Here is a 16,844-nt window from a genome sequence, read left to right on the forward strand (position 1 = left end):
GTTTTGGGTCCAGAGGTATACTTTGTTCTCATCTGTGGGTTTATGGTTGGTGTATGATAAAAGAAAGTGTGCAGAGAGCAAGAACTGCAGGATATTTGAGCTGGTACACTGTACCCCTTCTGACTTTCCTTCTTATGTGTAAAACTTAAGAGGTTCACTGTAGTGCACCTGGAACTGCACTTTACCTGTGGCAGTGGTCTCCAGAGTGGGGTGCGTGCATCTCGGGGGCTGTGCAGTGAAATCCACTGCGATACGGGAAGAAAATATTAGATGTTCCATAGTAGATGTATGTAATTTATAAATAGATAAATTATATACATACATTGGGAGTGTGTGCTCGGACTTTTTTTTTAATGATGGCGTGTGTGATCAAAAGTGTTTGGTGACCACTGACCTATGAGACTTTCCCAAGAACTAGGGAAAAGAAAGAGGAGAAAAAGAAAAAATAATTTGAAGGGAGACTGTCATTATTTTATTAATAACAGCTTTTCTTTAGCTTTCTGTCATTTCTCTGTGGAACATAGTGAGAGGCAGCACTATGAATTAACTGCTGTTGAATTTAACAAAAGAGAGATTTCAAGACTGAATGTTTTCTTTGTCCAGGGCGCCCTCTCTGGTCTTTTCCTTGGGGTGTGTGTGCGCCCTGCCATGCCACAGCCCCAAGGGGCCAGGATGTCGGGGGGGATCAGGTCAGATGCCTTGTAGCTTAGTGCACTCCATCCTTTGGGCTGGAAACTGCAAGGAAATGGTGGATGGTGACTGATGTTTATGTTTACATGCCCTTGCACCAGCCACTTACTAATTTAATGTTGTTTCCGGGAGTATTATAAAGAAGTGGGCTTAGTATGCGGGTCTCACATGTGGAGGTGCTCCATGTGCAAGTGTTCCTGTACCCTACTGAATGATCCAGTGTGAAAATAGATTTCATATTAATTTATCACTGATGAGCTGCTGTGAAACCTTGTGAGAAGTAATTGTTTCAAAGTTACATTCACTGTTTTCTTTCTTTGAATCTATGCCTGGGGGTCGTCCAGGCAGAGCTTTCCTGGGTGACATGTTACAGTGAAAAAGTGCGTAGGTATGTCCCTCTTAGTATCAGCAAAGTGTATGTAACTCTGTAGAAACTGTTGATTTTATGTATAGGAAGGTCAACCAGGTGTTAACAGTTTGCTACACTGACCTGTTTTCTTCTAAGGGCCTCCCTCTTCCCAGGCCCCTGGCTACAGCATGGTGCCATATGAAACAAAATGCCCATATTCCTGTCTCTCATGTATCTGAATTGTTCCCTGAGTTCAGTCTTCCTTTTTTGGAAGACTGATGCCTGATTGGTGGCAGACTAGAAGCGCCCAAGATACTGTAGCTCTTGAGTGAAATGAATGTTCTAGCTGTCTTCCTGTCTACTACCACACCGTCAGTTTCACTTAATAGCTGCCAAGGACTTTACCGTTTCTGCCCCTAAACTGGTGATTCTCAGAAAATTGAGGTATAGTTCTGTCTGTCTGTCCGCAGTTCCACAGAAGTCTGCTGAACCTAAGTAGTTTCAAATGAACCTTTGCATTTCAGTGAACCATAGTTTTTGGTATAAAAATTTGTCCTGTGGAAAACGAGTGATGATAACATTATGGTTATTATGAGGTAGGTGCCAGTTTGCTTCTCTGCTTCACAACTAGTCTGAATTTGGAGTGACTTCACTGAAAATCCCTGGTGGAACAGAAGGAACAGAGCAGGCTAGTACAGAAATTAAAAATAATCTTTCTATGTGATAATACTAATTTAAAATGAAAAACTGTTACCAAACAACCTTTCTAGGGCCAGGAAAGCCTGTTTCATTAGTGGAGTAATTGCAGCACATATGCATGTGCGTTAAGAAAATTACATGTACGCATGTCTAATTATAGATGACAAGCCATCTTAAATACTACAAATATATGTTAATGGAAAGATCATTTACCACCCCGGCTGTTTTTAGTGAACAACTCATGTCTGTCTTGTCTCTCATGTCAAGTCTATTAAGTTCAAAATTTAATATGAGATTTCTAGTCAGCTTCTGTATCTCAACTTTCCAGAAGACTCAAATGACTGATTGTTCTAAAACATCTATACAGAATCTAACTGGAAATATGGTTGAATTTTAATGAGGAAGTGGTAGAAACATAAGTCTACTCCAGTAAGAAAAGTTAGGTAAAAACTCTGATTCAGAAGGGAAAAATATTTCACTGAAGTTATGCTACTGAGGTTTCTCTGAACATAGTTAGAGAAAGTAAATTTTCTGTGTAAATAAAAGCTTATCCAAACACATCAGAGTATTTTACATACGCAGTGGTCTTTACTGGCAGATCCAAGAGTTCTTTATAAATATTTGTCATTAAATTTTTTACATTGTCCTGATGATGTAGATAGGTATTACTTGTATTGTTCTGCAGCCAGGGATAGTGTATTAAATGTCACTTAGAAAATTAATTTTAGAGAGAAGGATGAGGCTGTGTATTGGATCTGGCTTCTCTACTCACTGATTATATTTCCTCTGGGAAGGAAGGAAGGAGCAAAAAATTTTCCCTCTGCATTTGTAGTCTTATTACAATTTCAGCTAAGTGTTAATTGACTTTGCTGAACAAAATGTCACTTTTCTGAAGTAGCAAATAGTGCTAGTAAGAAAAGTCTCTGAGAAAATTGCCAGTACCACAATCCACTTACTTGAAACCATTATAATAATTTTTTCAACCTTTAAAAACCTCTGTACTTCCAGCATACTTAAAACTACCAAGCTAGAAAATTATTCTTACATCTTCTTAAAATAGTTTTAATAGCAGCAGAGCAGTAAGATATATGTGAAAAAGCTTCTGTATGAGAATCATTTGGCAGGAATGCCACAATTTCCCTGTTACAGTTAACTACCTGAGCTTTACGGGGGGCAAGATACCATCCCAGCAGATAAAGTTACTTCGATTCATAAATAATGCATCATCCATCCTGTTTTATTCTAGTTTAATTGGAGCAATTTACTGGTCTCTGATCAATAAAAGCATAAAGCTGAAAAAAAGTGTATGCATGCATAAATCTAAAGCAAACTCTAAAAGGCAGTCTTTTGGCCAAATTAATTTAATATAAAGGACCACGTACATCAAAACAGGGAGTAACAATAACATGGAACTATATTCCTCCAGGTCAATTTTCGTGGCAGATACTATGGAATGAGAAATACAAGCCACACTTAATTTGAACAACACGGAGAAGGATAATTTATGCATCAAAGAAAATCTTACAGAAATGTGTTACATTTTTACTGCGTGATAAATAATACCCGATCAAACTAATTCAGTGTTTGGCCCCAGATCCTCCTCTGTATTCAGTTGAAAACAGCTTATATAAACTGAAGAGTATGATTCTGTTTAGATTGGTTTGTCTGTCTTGCTTTACAACAGGATGAGCAAATTTACTGTGAGCAGATTTTGAAGTAATGTTATTTTAATTATCAAACTATTCCTGATTTGAACTTCTAAATACAGTTTGCCATCCAGCAAACTCTGTCTGTCCCTGTGAATGTAGTAGATGCCAGTAATACAGGCTTTCTTCTCGATGACTCAAAATAATAAAAATCATGGTACACACTTCACAGATGAGATGATGAAGTATTTTTTCACCTTTTCAAGTTTCCTGTTTGATCTGTAAAACTGCAGTCAGGAGAAGACAAAAGCATGAAAACGTTTCTGGGGAGAAAAAAAAAACAAAAAGCCTTTAAATATTTCTGTACTGTTTGGAAGCTTTAAAGATGTAAAATGTTATTTGCAGCTTGGCAGTTTGGGGAGCCTTTTCAGAATTAAACCTTTGGACATGTCTCCATTACTCCTGCCGATAAGGAGCTCTGAGTTGACATTCTCAGCAAGTCCTTTTCCTGTGCAGGACATGCTGATGTTTCTCTGGCAAACGTAGCTAAAATTTATGCAGGAAAAGATACGCATTTGATCTATATCCAGGAACAAGTAAGCGCAGGGTAGAAGAGTCAACAACATTCACTGAAATTATTCAGGAGCTTAAAGATAGCAAAGACTTTCACACAAGAAAAAAAATATTTCAGATATCTTTATGACATTGAACCAACATCCGTGTGTTATATTTTGGTATTAGTATAGTTGTCCAGGTCAGGGTAAATTCATTAAGGTCAAAGCTGACTTGCACCAACATTTATGTAAGTCTGGGGGAATTCTGTTGAAATGAAGTTAGTTTTAAGGTATGAAATAAAGCATGAGGTTGGATTGTCTAGCATACCAATCTTCTTTCCCTCTTGAGAAGCTTACTAATCACGAGAAGGCAAATCTACTGATGTTGTAAGCATTATTCACAGTTCAAATGAAATATTATAATGGAAGGAAGGAATTGTGAAAGCTAGTATGGAATATTAAGACTTCTTGTACCCTGTGTCAAGAAGCATAGGAACAGGAAGGTAGTTCTTCCGTCATTCAGGATGTGATTAATAATGTCGCATTATTTCATTCAGGAACACCTAAAACAAAAGACTTCTGCAATGAAGTAGGTATCTGGCATGCCATTCAAAGTTTGGATTTTCGAATGAGTTTTTGTGTTAAGATCTGAAGTCCCACTAAATTTAGATGGGAATTGAGTTCTTAACTCACTTGTTCTCTTTTGAGCATCTTGGTTTAAGCATATTTATTTCTCAGTTTACATAGTTTTCTGACTTTGAAGTCCCATAGAGATTCTGGTGTGCATGCAAGATGATGTATTCAAAATTATTTATTCACAAACATATACAAGTAGCATGCTACAATACTATATCATAGTCTATATATTACCAGCTTACCCGATGTAAATATGGTGTATATTATTTATTATTCATTGTTAAGGTACCTAGTCTTGGTTGTACAAGATAAACCTTGAATTACTCTATTCTAGAGTTATTTAAAAACTAACAGGTACATTTTTGTGTTCCTTTTTTCATAGTGGGGAAAGTGGTGCTGGAAAGACTGTAGCTGCTAAATATATCATGAGTTATATCTCGAAAATTTCAGGAGGTGGCCCTAAAGTACAGGTGAGTTGATATAAAGTAATACTGAAGCATAAGCACAGTCTAAACTTTACTTCAGAGGTAGAATGACAAAGGTATGTCTTGGTAGACACTGGCAGCCAAGAGGCACTCTACCAAAGCAGCTTGTGGGTGAGCAGCTAGAAATACATACAAGCCCTCAACAACAGAGACACAACTGAAGTGGAGAGTGAACTGCTTGCTTGCAGATTCCTGGGCTGCCTGTGTGATGGGAGCCATATGAGGGAAATCCACAGACACAGAATCATCTGTGCTAAAAGTTTTGCAGCTCTCACGCTGAATTATGTCTACAAGCGTTTTGGTTTTTTTTTTAAGTTAAGGGGTAAAAGGTACTTTAATTATTGTTCTTAACCAGATTAAGAACAACAACTGATCTCCTTATAGTAGTTGTGTGGGGTCTTGTTCCTCTTGTGTTGGCATTCTGTTGAAAATGGAACTGGCTTTTCAGGTTTTTATTACTTCCATTAAATCTCTTATTTGTATGCATACATCAGAGAGCCAACAGCAGGAACATCATCTTGCTTTATGAGGTTATCTAGTCAAAATTAGAGTATCTGAAAGCTAGCTGAAACAACAAATAGTTGCTTTTGTTGATACCTATACTATTAATGTCTGCTCTATCTATCGAAACCTATTAACTAAAGCTAATTGAGCGAATTAGCCATAAAAATTCCCTTAATGATGTACAATGTCATTCACTGACAGGCAGTGGTAGATAGGTAGTAGCTGCTTTTACTAGTCCACTCTTTTTGAGTGCTTACTGTTATTTTTTTGCTTTATTGCAGTCTCTGATGTTGAGTATGTTCTTTCTGCTTAGTTTTGCACAACAGTGATACAGGGAACATTGCAGAGAATAATTCGGTAGACAAGAAAGTGATCCAGATAAAGTATGCATTATGTTATTTTTGGAATAAATATAATCATAATTTGTAAGTAAATATTTTGTGTTATTTAAAAGATTCCAGCTTTTTGTACAAAATTAAAAATATTCTTAGTGATTACAGAGTAACAGTTGACGAAGTTGGTAAGTTGCCTTGAGCATTTCTTTTGAAACAAAATTCAGTCTTCTCTTCACAATCCAGCATGCATTGGGTTTGTTCAAAAGCTAATATCTTGTCCATACTTCCAACTCCTAGGATCAGATAAAGACACAGTAGTAACACACTTCAGTTGCTTTCTAAGACAGCTAGATAGCAGCATCATTGATCCCAAAACAGGTTGCTGAAGCACTTGCAGATTCCTAAATTTCATGCTGCTCTGACTTCATTGGTTGTGGTTCCAGACCCTCCAAAAAGATTTAAGTGCTCATGTGTAAGAAGGAAATTGTTTAAAATCAAGACGATTAAAAACCCAGATCAATTTATTGGCTGTGTTGCTTGGCAGAACATTGAACAGAAGGACTAGATTTTAGCCTCAGGTGTTTTGTTCAATTTTGTAGGATTTTCTTCAAAAAATAGGAACTAGAAGCTGTGAGGGAAAAAAAAATGCTTAGTTTCTATTCCTTGTCTGATCAAGAGGATTTCTTACAGATGCAGTCTTTCTTGCTTTTTTAATATATAATTTAGATGTCATGGTTTTCTAGAAAATCTGTAAGAACTTTAAAAATGTCTATTTCTGAATCTGTATTTCTCTCATTTCCTAAAATTTTAGCATGTTAAAGATATTATTCTACAGTCCAACCCTTTACTGGAGGCCTTTGGGAATGCAAAAACTGTACGGAACAACAACTCCAGCAGATTTGTAAGTCCCTCTACCTTAGAGATTACTTTATTCTTCCGACTTCTGTGCTGTTACAGAGACAGTATTCAGGACTATAATATAAATTGGCTACAAATGAGGTAAATCTAAATAAGTTATAAAGTGTGTTTTAAAACACAAAGTATATGTTGAGAGGCCTTTATTTCATTCTGTATAGGTTGTGCATTTGTTTCTCTTACAATATGTACTGGTCACAATTTATAAAATGTTCAGTTAGCAAGCAAATAACTTATCAGCAACAAACTGGCCAGTATCAGCAAAATATATGCAGTAATACATGTTTAAACCAAAATACTTTGATAGCTTTTTGAAAAACAGATTAAACCATCTTTAGAGTTGTTTGATTGGAAATGCCTTTATTAATATGTACAGAAAGTAAGGCAGGAATTATTTTCAGTCTGTCGTTATAAAATACTCAAGATAATATTGTGAAATGACTGTTCACTAGCTAACATACTGTAGGTTCTGTTTTTAAAAGTTACACATAAGCTTTACAAATTTGAGATTTGTTCCTCAGCCAAGGTGAGTGTTAATGCAATTAATGTCTCCCTGAGAGAAAAAGATAATTGCTTTACCTTGCTTCCAACCAGAATGCTATGTTTGCTGTTGGTCATAAATCTGTTAAATTTACTACCCGTATAGGTGAGCCTTATGGTTTCCTTTATACTAAGCAAGAGTCTCAGCAGAGGAAAGAAGCCACTGAATTCCTCTCTACATTTGCATTAACACATGACGTATTATCCCAAGTCTAGCGCTGTGTAAATGCAGAAAGAAAGATATATGATAGTTCAAGAATCTAAGCTTAGGTTATACCTCGAGGCAGCTGTGTCACTGCATCCATAAAGATGAAATATCCTGGTAACCTTCCTTGAGGTACAGTACAAGTGCATGATTTCAGATCTGTATTTACTAATCATTCAACAGCTTTATTTATTTATTACAGGGGAAATACTTTGAAATCCAGTTTAGCCCAGGTGGAGAACCAGATGGAGGGAAAATCTCCAACTTCCTACTGGAAAAATCTCGAGTTGTAATGAGGAATCCTGGAGAGAGGAGTTTTCACATTTTTTACCAGGTCAGAAGTGTATAGGTCCTTTCTAAGTTATTTAAAATAACTAGGACCAGTTTTTCCTCTTGATTGAAAAGTCGTTCTCAACACAGTGAGATTACTGAATGCGCACTCAAGAAGGTAATCTGGATATCACTGGGAAACTTGATAGCTTGTTAAGACACCATCTAACATAGACCTACTTAGCTGCCTTTCAGCTCCAGAGCAAAAGTACTTCAATATTTCAAAGGCCTTGCTTGGAAATTCACTGTGAACTCCCATATGGAAAAGTCCAGTAGAATATAATAGAAAATGAGAACTTTCCAACAGATTTCTTTTTAAACTGGCCTGTGTAATTATACCTTCTGCTGTGGAATTCCATAGCACAACTGTGAAAGAGAGATTTGATTCTCAGTTGTTTTCTAGGACATTTAGGATAATATCTATTTGTTGAATCATCCCCACTTTTTTTGTGTTTCAAAAGGCTCTTCTGGCCTTCACTGGTCCTTGACATGCGAGTTCCTTATCTGCTGAAGTGCTGTTGATCAAGCTCTACAAAACTAGAGTAAAGACAGTGCATTGTAAGTGACTGTAAGCAGCTTCACATAAAGTTGAAGTGCCATTGCCAGGATGGAAAGCTGAGTTGGAGCTGGAATTGCTCCAGGAGCTGTGCCTTCTCCTCTTCTGAGGGATATGAACAATTTGCACTGTCCTGCTGATTTTCCTCTGTGGCTTGGGGAGGCTTTTTGACACGGGAGTTAAGAGGAAGGTTTTGACTATTATCTTCTGAGATTAGTTTGTTCATTCCTTCCTATTGCAGCCATGTCTGTGCATAACTGCGTGGACTTTACATAGGTCTAAGGGACCTCTCCTCTGGCATCGCAGAAAGTACAGGAACCGTTTTTTAAGTACTGTGTTATTTATTATCAGCCCTGTTGGCCTAAATGATGCAAAGTGGTGTGACTTGAGCCATGCTTCAAATCAACATAGTATTGGAGCAGTTCAAAACTGGCTTCACATAATGGGCATAAAGGATACTTGGCCTCACAATTAGAGTCACAAATAATGCTTTCTTGATGTGTTTTTTCAACTCTGCCTATCTTTCAGTAGGCATGGAAAACACATTGCTCCTGAGGATTTAGATAATACATTGAAGACTGGAAAACCTGCTTTGCCTTCATGAGGTAAAGGTAATGGAAGGCATTTAAGTCAGTCGCAGTTTTTGCTTTTTATTACATGTGGAAGTTAGAACTAAACCATTCATGGGAATGGGAATGAGAATCTGGTCTTTTGGGTTAAACAATTAACAAAATACAGGAAGGATACATACCTGGCACAGCACTAGCCATATCTCTCCCAGTAATTTCAGGCTCAGTCACCTGTTTCCGACCTGCCTCGTCTCTGCTGAAGATTGTTGTGTGATACCTAATTTGGTGATTTTTATTCTGCAGCTAATTGAAGGGGCCTCCTCAGAACAAAAAAGCAGTCTTGGCATTACCAGTATGGACTACTATTACTATCTGAGTCTCTCTGGGTCCTACAAAGTCGATGATATCAATGACAAATTGGATTTCCAAGAAACATTGGTGAGTTTTTTACTCTATGATTTGAATAGTGGTGGATGTATGTTCATTTCACTGTCCATTTGTAGCAAAGACATTGGTGTATTAATGTGGGAATGAGAAATTAATGTAGATGTAAGTTATTTTAATTATATTTTACACTGAGGAGGAGGTCCTGTGTTGCAGCCTAACAATCCTGCGAAGATAGATTCTTTTTACAGAAAGGTGTTTTGTTTTCTGTTTGTTGTTTTTCAGAAGGGTGCAATGACATTTAATTGAGGGCAGATAATCTGCAGTATGAAAAATGGGAAATGCAAACACAGTGAGGAACTTCCATTAGAAGAAAATATAAGAGCGCCCTATTTTAGCTGAATTCTTAGTGGTGACTGATCTTCCATGCCTACTTAAAACAGTGCAGCTGAAAGGCTGGAGAAGGGGCCTTAGAAAGCATAGATCAGGGATCTTTATCTAGTGCTGTGACCTTTATGCGAGTCATGACAACTTGCTGATCTTCTGTTACTAGAAGTTTACTATTTAAAATAAGCATATTAACACATCTTCTTATTTATATATGTAGCACATTTAAAGGCCTAAAAAAAAAATTGTTACTGTTGTATTCTAGCTAATTTGGTATTTTAGAAAAACAGTCAGTTGAGAAGATATTCTGTAAGTTACCATGTCCTCTAGACTCCAAAACCCACTGTTGTGGATTATTTTCTAGTAAGTGGCTGAAATTCACAGCCTGAGCCAGACAGACTGTGCTGCTTTTTAGAGTCATTCAGTACAGCTTCACAGTTCTTAGTCTCAGTGGATAAGCTGTCTGTGTAGAAGGAATAAAACCACTGTCTCTTAAGTTCATTGTTTCCCATTTTGCAATGAGACTATTTTTAGTGTGACACTTATGAGCAGGCACTTTTTTTTAAAGTAACTTCAATTTTTCCAGAGTTTATTTTGCTAACACATCTTTTAAACAGTGTGGATGCTTCTGTATTTAAATTAAAAAAAATACAAAAATGCTGAAATAGGACATCTGGTACCTTTTGAAACTTCAGTGCAGGCTGTAATGAAATTGCCTTAGGTATTTGAACTGTTTTGAAAAACTCAAATTTTTAACATCAAAATTTTAAAAGGACTTCTATGACAAGAGTCACTGAATGGATTCTTTGACTGATCCAATTTTTTTTTTCTTTTTCTTCCCAGCATGCGATGAGTGTGATTGGGATCTTTGCAGAGGAACAGGCATTGGTGCTGCAGATAGTGGCAGGAATACTGCATTTGGGAAACATCAGTTTCAAAGAAGTTGGCAACTATGCAGCAGTGGAGAGTGAGGAGTGTAAGTACCTCTCGAAACTGTTAGAGAGTTAGCAGGGGGCTGCAACCCAGATGGCATAAGGTGAACTGCAATCTTGAGCTGCTTATCCAAACACAGTGTATCATTTCTTGTAGTGCGAGGCTGCTAATTTAGATTCTTTTCCAAAACCAATGGTACTGAGGCTGTTTTGTCTTTTACAATGCCACTGACTTAACAGGAATGCAGTTTTGCATTTTGAATTTAAGAAATCCTTTTCCAGCCCTTGAATATGAAAGAATAGAAATTGTGAGAAACAATTTCAAGCAAACTTGAACTCTGCTCCTGTCAATGCATTAGCACACATTCATAAAAACACCTGTTTCTTTTGTGATTTGTCTGACCTCATTGCCATGTGAAAGCAGCTACCAACTTGTGGAGTATCCCTAGTCTCAGGTACTCAGGCATATATGTATGTACATGCATCCAGAAGAGATGCCTTGAAAACAAATTCAGGGTTGAATTGAAATGCAGAATTTACATGCTACAGTTATGTTCCCTGTCTCAAATTTCTCAACCTGTACTTCAGTATTAGGTACCTCTACTGTGTAACTCTTTCCTTATTATATCCTTATCCACAATGCACTGTCCTTGTATCCTTCACCTCATGCTACTGTTTTGTATCAGCTAGGCCCACATCAGCAAGATCTTGAAAGATTATTGGATCTCGAGTTTTAAATATTTTTGTCATGATTTATATCTTGCATCTAATGTTGATTTTATACTACTTCGACAGTTTAAGGACAGAGTAGATAAGCGCAACCTATGTAGTAGCTTATATCTATCTGTTCTCATAACTCTTATTTCAGAATGGTCCTTATGTTTAGGAAAACTGCATTTGTTTAGGTTTAGGTAAGTTAAATATGAATAAAGTATCTTTGTGTAGTCAAGTTCCCACTCAACTTTGTTAGTAGTCTGCTATTTGTTTTAAGAAATTGGGAAAGAAAAATTACTAATTTTTTACCTTAATTTTTTAATTTGAGACAATAGTAAGTGAACCCAAAGAAAAACATTTTGTGGCGTTTTATACATCCAAAGAAAAGTATTGGATTTTTCATATGCCTTACAATTCCAAATGAGCTACTGTGCTTCCATGTAAATCACAGTATTAAATCTTTCAACGAAATCAAGACATTTAATTGCCAGATGAGATGATAGATACAGTGTGTTGTATCAGAAAGTAACAAACCGAAAAGACGTGAGTTGAAACTAAGTTGGTAAATGTGAATGTATTTCTATGATGAGCCATGTGCACCATATTTCTCTTGCTCACTGGGATATAAATACAGAAGTTCTGTATGAATAATACATTGAAAAAATCAGCAGACAGAATGAATATAGAACTTATTCATAAACATACTGCATTTTAAAGAAGCCGGAGAAGAAGTAGCAATGTCTAGTACAATTCCTGCATTATGAAGTTGAAAGTTGGGTTCATTTCTCTTTCCATTAATCCTCTTCTCAGTTTAGTGTTTGTCCTAGCCAACTAAATAGTAAAGCATTTATAGCCTGGATAGCCACAAAAGATAAAACACAATGAAAGACCACTGACAAGTCATGCTTTGTGTAAGTCTGAAATAATAAAAAGTTTAAGAATTTGGTCAATAGTGTTCTTGTTATTATATAGCCAACTGCAGAAAAACATGCAAAGGCCATTCTTCAAGACACCAAAACCTCTACTCTTACTCTGAGTCAGAATCAAATCTATACAGGCCATTCTTGACAGACATTTAGACAAGTACTTCTTTAAAATTGCCAATGATTACTATCTGTTACAGTGCTTGATTATATTAATAGTTGAAAAAAATGTTCTCATTATTTATCCTAAATCTTCCATGTTGCAAATCATGCCAAATACTACTTGTTCTCTCCTGGATGGCAGAAAACAATTTAAACCATCCCTCTTTATGCTTGCATTGTATTGAAAGATTTATTTTACACTTTCTGAAAACTGATGAAGCGAACCTAGTCTTTTTCAGCTTTTCTTCACAGATTGTATTTAAAACTATTCCACAGAAAGCTATTGATTACTCTTTGAGGATTATTTTTTCAATTACATGCATATACTGCTTTATAGTAATTTCTAGATGGTAACTCTATGGTCCCTAACCAGGGAAAATAATCAGGCATCTTAAGAATGTGAAGTTATATCAAGTCATGTCCAGCTCTTCCTTTACAGTAAATCATTAGCACTGTGAAGGAAGAGTTTGAGATACGCATGGTGGTTCTTACCATTATACTATCTTCATAAATTCTTACAGTAGTATTAACTAAATACTTATGCTCATATATACCATAAAGATACCAGAATATTCGGTCTATGATTACCTACATTCTTTTCCATTTTAAAGCATATGATGTTTGACCTTTTCATGTGCTCTTCAACTTGAGTTCTCAGTGAGTTACCAGAGATGTTGCCAGTGACTCAACTTTGGTTAGTTGTGTGGTTTCTAGTACCCTAGGGTAAGTTTAATCAGGTTGCTGGTGGTAATAAATCAGATTTCAGAAAGCTGGCAGTTATTAGCAGTTTTAAAAATAGTTTTGGATTAATGCACTGAAGGGTTTAGTGAAATCATGCTGTGATGTTACAGATGTGTAAAGCACAAGTGGCTGCTGCCTTAGTGATTATTTTACATCCTCCTCACACCAGTAAAGTAGATCTAAAAGCAAAGGAACATGGAGGAAACACTCTTAGAGGATTATGTGGTTTAGTGGAGGTGCAGTACCAAGTCCAAGAGCTGCCCTTGGGAGCTATTTCCATATGTTTTCAAGCCATTTCTCTTTTTCCATTCCTTAAGGTGTATGACACCTGCAGCTAACGTGCACCATGTGCTACAAATGCAAAGAATATACTAGACTTGTGGCTGCTTACTGCACAGATGTGTTTTTCTGCTTTACTTTTAAACAAGGGAAACCAGAATTTGTGAAGGACATCCAGAATAAGGGGTTAAAAAAACAAAACCAAATAAATGGCAAGGCAATTGAAAACTATTTGCAATATCCTAACTTAGAAGAAGAAAGGGAAAGAATATTAGGAAGCAGATAGCATGTTCCTTATCATATTTTAAACGTTTCATGTTTTTACAAAGAATTTTCAATGGTGTCAGTTTTATTTAATGTGTGAGCTCTATGTTTTATTTCCATCTCCTCCAAGAGTGATTTGAACCACATAGTTCAAAACTATGACTTAAGCCAGCTTTCATGTTTGAAGGACTGAAGGTACAGAAATAGCTGACTATTTTACTTGAAGGTGGTTTGTCTTAATTGAAATCCATGTAAGTAAAGAGTTGAAAATGTCTTTGGGGGGCTTAGGGAAATTTTAAAGACATAAATCCCTGTTTTTCTTTTTACGCTGCGTGCCCCATAAGGTTTATTACTGCTGATTGTTATTAGAGATACAGCTGATTTTTTTCCCCCTTCATTATTTATTGGTTTAGTCTGTAAGTCATAATCCAGCAACCCCAATCTTTCTTGCAGTTTTGGCTTTCCCTGCATTTCTCCTGGGAATCAACCAGGACCGCCTAAAGGAAAAACTGACCAGCAGACAGATGGACAGCAAGTGGGGAGGCAAATCTGAGTCCATTAATGTAACGTTAAACGTGGAACAAGCCTGCTACACCAGGGATGCACTGGCCAAGGCCCTTCATTCCCGTGTTTTTGATTACTTGGTGGATGTAAGTTGGATTTGATTGATTCTACTGAAAAATCAAAACAAGTACAAGTACACTAGGAATGTTCCTTGCAGTGCTTTTCTTGTCTGTCATTTCTTTCACCCAGTACGTTTCTTCGCCTAAACTTTAGCAGGAGCACTGAGCAGTTGTCATGGTTTAACCCCAGCCAGCAGCTGAGCACCACGCAGCCGCTCGATCACTGCTCCCCACCCAGTGTGGTGGGGGAGTAAAACTTGTGGGTTGAGATAAGAACAGTTTAATAGGACAGAAAAGGAAAATGATGATGATGATAATAATAATAAAGGAATTAGATTATACAAAAGAAGCAATACACAATGCAATTGCTCACCACTTGCTGACCGATGCCCAGCCAGTCCCTGAGCAGTGGCTCCTGGGCAGCCTTCCCCCAGTTTATATACTGGGCGTGACATCACATGGTATGGAATATCCCTTTGGCCAGTTTGGGTTAGCTGTCCTGGCTGCGTCCCCTCCCAACTTCTCGTGCCCCTCCAGCCTTCTTGCTGGCTTGGCATGAGAAGCTGGAAAGTCCTTGACTTAGTATAAATACTACTTAGCAACAACGGAAAACATCAGTGTGTTATCAACATTATTTTCCTACTAAATCCAAAACATAACACTATACCAGCTACTCGGAAGAAAATCAACTCTATCCCAGCTGAAACCAGGACAGCAGTGCAGTGGGAGCATGACCACAGACATCAAATACAAGGCAGTGATATCACAAATGCTACACTTCCTTTGAAGAAAATGAGCAGTGCTTTCAGCACTACATTTGCTCAATCTCCTGCCACAACTGTCTCCTATGATATTCTGACATCTTCTTGTCAGCATCCATACTTCTCCGAGACTTACTTTCTTCTACATAGTTGAGCATTTTCAGATGAGCAGAGTTAGTGGGTTATGGTCCCCTGCTGTCTTACCCCACTCTCCTGCAAAGAACCCCTTCAGCATCCCGATGTTGTGGCATTTGAGCAAATGGTCAAATTCCATTCTCCACGCTAAAGTACTCTCTTGTTCAGAATGAGGCCCTCGGCTGGATTGGTGGGATAGAAACCTTACCTTTGGCCACAGATGCTCGCTAGATGAAGCAGAATTCTCCTCTGTGGTGGCACTGCTAGTGTCTCAGAAGCCTCCCTCATCGTGACAGCTTTGTAATTCCCACTATATGCCTGTACCAGCACTGACACTGCAAAGTAGGGGAATACAGAAATAGGTGAAAATATTCATGGTACCATCTGCAAAATGCATCAAATATCAGAATTAAAGCCGTTCTTTTTTTGTTGGCTCCTTTTCTTTAACTGAGCCACTTACACCAAAGGGGAAAGATTTTTGCAAACAATAGATCCAAAGGCTCACTAACCGGGAAAGCAGGATAATATACTGTTCATTTCCTAGCTGTTAATAACACTTTATTAAAAAGTGAAAGTAGAATACCCTATTATGTATATTTGTATTCCATTCAAATATCTTCTTTTGAAGAAACCCAATATTTTTATGTAAAGTTTTAAGGATTTTAATATATCTTTTCAATATATAAACTACACTTTGTTTTACATTTTGTTTCTGTTTTATTAGTCTATTAATAAGGCTATGGAGAAGGACCATGAAGAATATAACATTGGTGTCCTTGACATTTATGGCTTTGAAATATTCCAGGTAAGGCAGTGTAATATTCAGAGTTTGAGCTGATCTGACCTGGGAGAGTTTTTGTTATTTAGAGGGGAAAAAATCCAAACCAGAAAAAAACAAATCCTGTGGCCAGAATAAAAGAAAAAAGAACCCCAACCCAGCTTCCTGGACATTGAGTTCTCACTGGTAATGTCTCGCTTAAGAAACATGAAGCATTGAAGAAACTTCAAAGAAACTAGGTCATTGATCTTAAAAAAAAATAAAAAATAAAAAAATTAAAAATCTGAGATTACACGGAATGTCTATAAAGTCAGCAACCCATCCATCATTGCCAGTGTTTCTTTGAAGCTTATTGCCAGCACAAGAACTAAGAATTATTGTATATGAAGCAGGAGACTAATTTTTAAATTGTTTCCGTTTCTATAGAAAAATGGTTTTGAACAGTTCTGCATCAACTTTGTTAATGAAAAACTACAGCAGATTTTTATTGAACTGACACTGAAGGCAGAACAGGTAAACAGACATTTATTACTTTTGAATTCATAAATGAGCTATTGTTTTTTCAATTGGTAGAAAAATTGAGGTTTCATCATCTGCTAACAATAAAATTTGCCTTGTTAAGCAAGACAAAGGAAAAAAAACCACTTTGTTGTTGGCTAACCCTAAAACCATAAACCACATCAGCTACAGACATTTATTCTCTGATACAGTGGTACAGAAGTGAGTCCATCATATGGTGTACTAATGC

At 37.0% G+C, this 16,844-nt stretch overlaps 1 protein-coding gene across 2 annotated transcripts in view; it reads left to right on the forward strand.

Annotated features, from left to right (window-relative positions):
• Positions 1 to 16,844, forward strand: part of MYO1E (myosin IE) — a 98,147-nt gene that overhangs the window by 39,960 nt on the left and 41,343 nt on the right. For both annotated transcript variants that reach the window (XR_011327055.1, XM_069798101.1), the window contains exons 5-12: positions 4,957 to 5,044; positions 6,710 to 6,799; positions 7,761 to 7,892; positions 9,317 to 9,451; positions 10,628 to 10,760; positions 14,253 to 14,449; positions 16,043 to 16,123; positions 16,523 to 16,609. Coding sequence is in view for 1 of the 2 variants with exons in the window: in XM_069798101.1 (XP_069654202.1) it covers positions 4,957 to 5,044; positions 6,710 to 6,799; positions 7,761 to 7,892; positions 9,317 to 9,451; positions 10,628 to 10,760; positions 14,253 to 14,449; positions 16,043 to 16,123; positions 16,523 to 16,609 (943 nt within the window). In the remaining variant the exon portion in view is untranslated. The remainder of the gene's footprint in view (positions 1 to 4,956; positions 5,045 to 6,709; positions 6,800 to 7,760; positions 7,893 to 9,316; positions 9,452 to 10,627; positions 10,761 to 14,252; positions 14,450 to 16,042; positions 16,124 to 16,522; positions 16,610 to 16,844) is intronic.

The sequence above is a fragment of the Haliaeetus albicilla genome, chromosome 12, assembly GCF_947461875.1.
Source record: "Haliaeetus albicilla chromosome 12, bHalAlb1.1, whole genome shotgun sequence".
NCBI lineage: Eukaryota > Metazoa > Chordata > Aves > Accipitriformes > Accipitridae > Haliaeetus > Haliaeetus albicilla.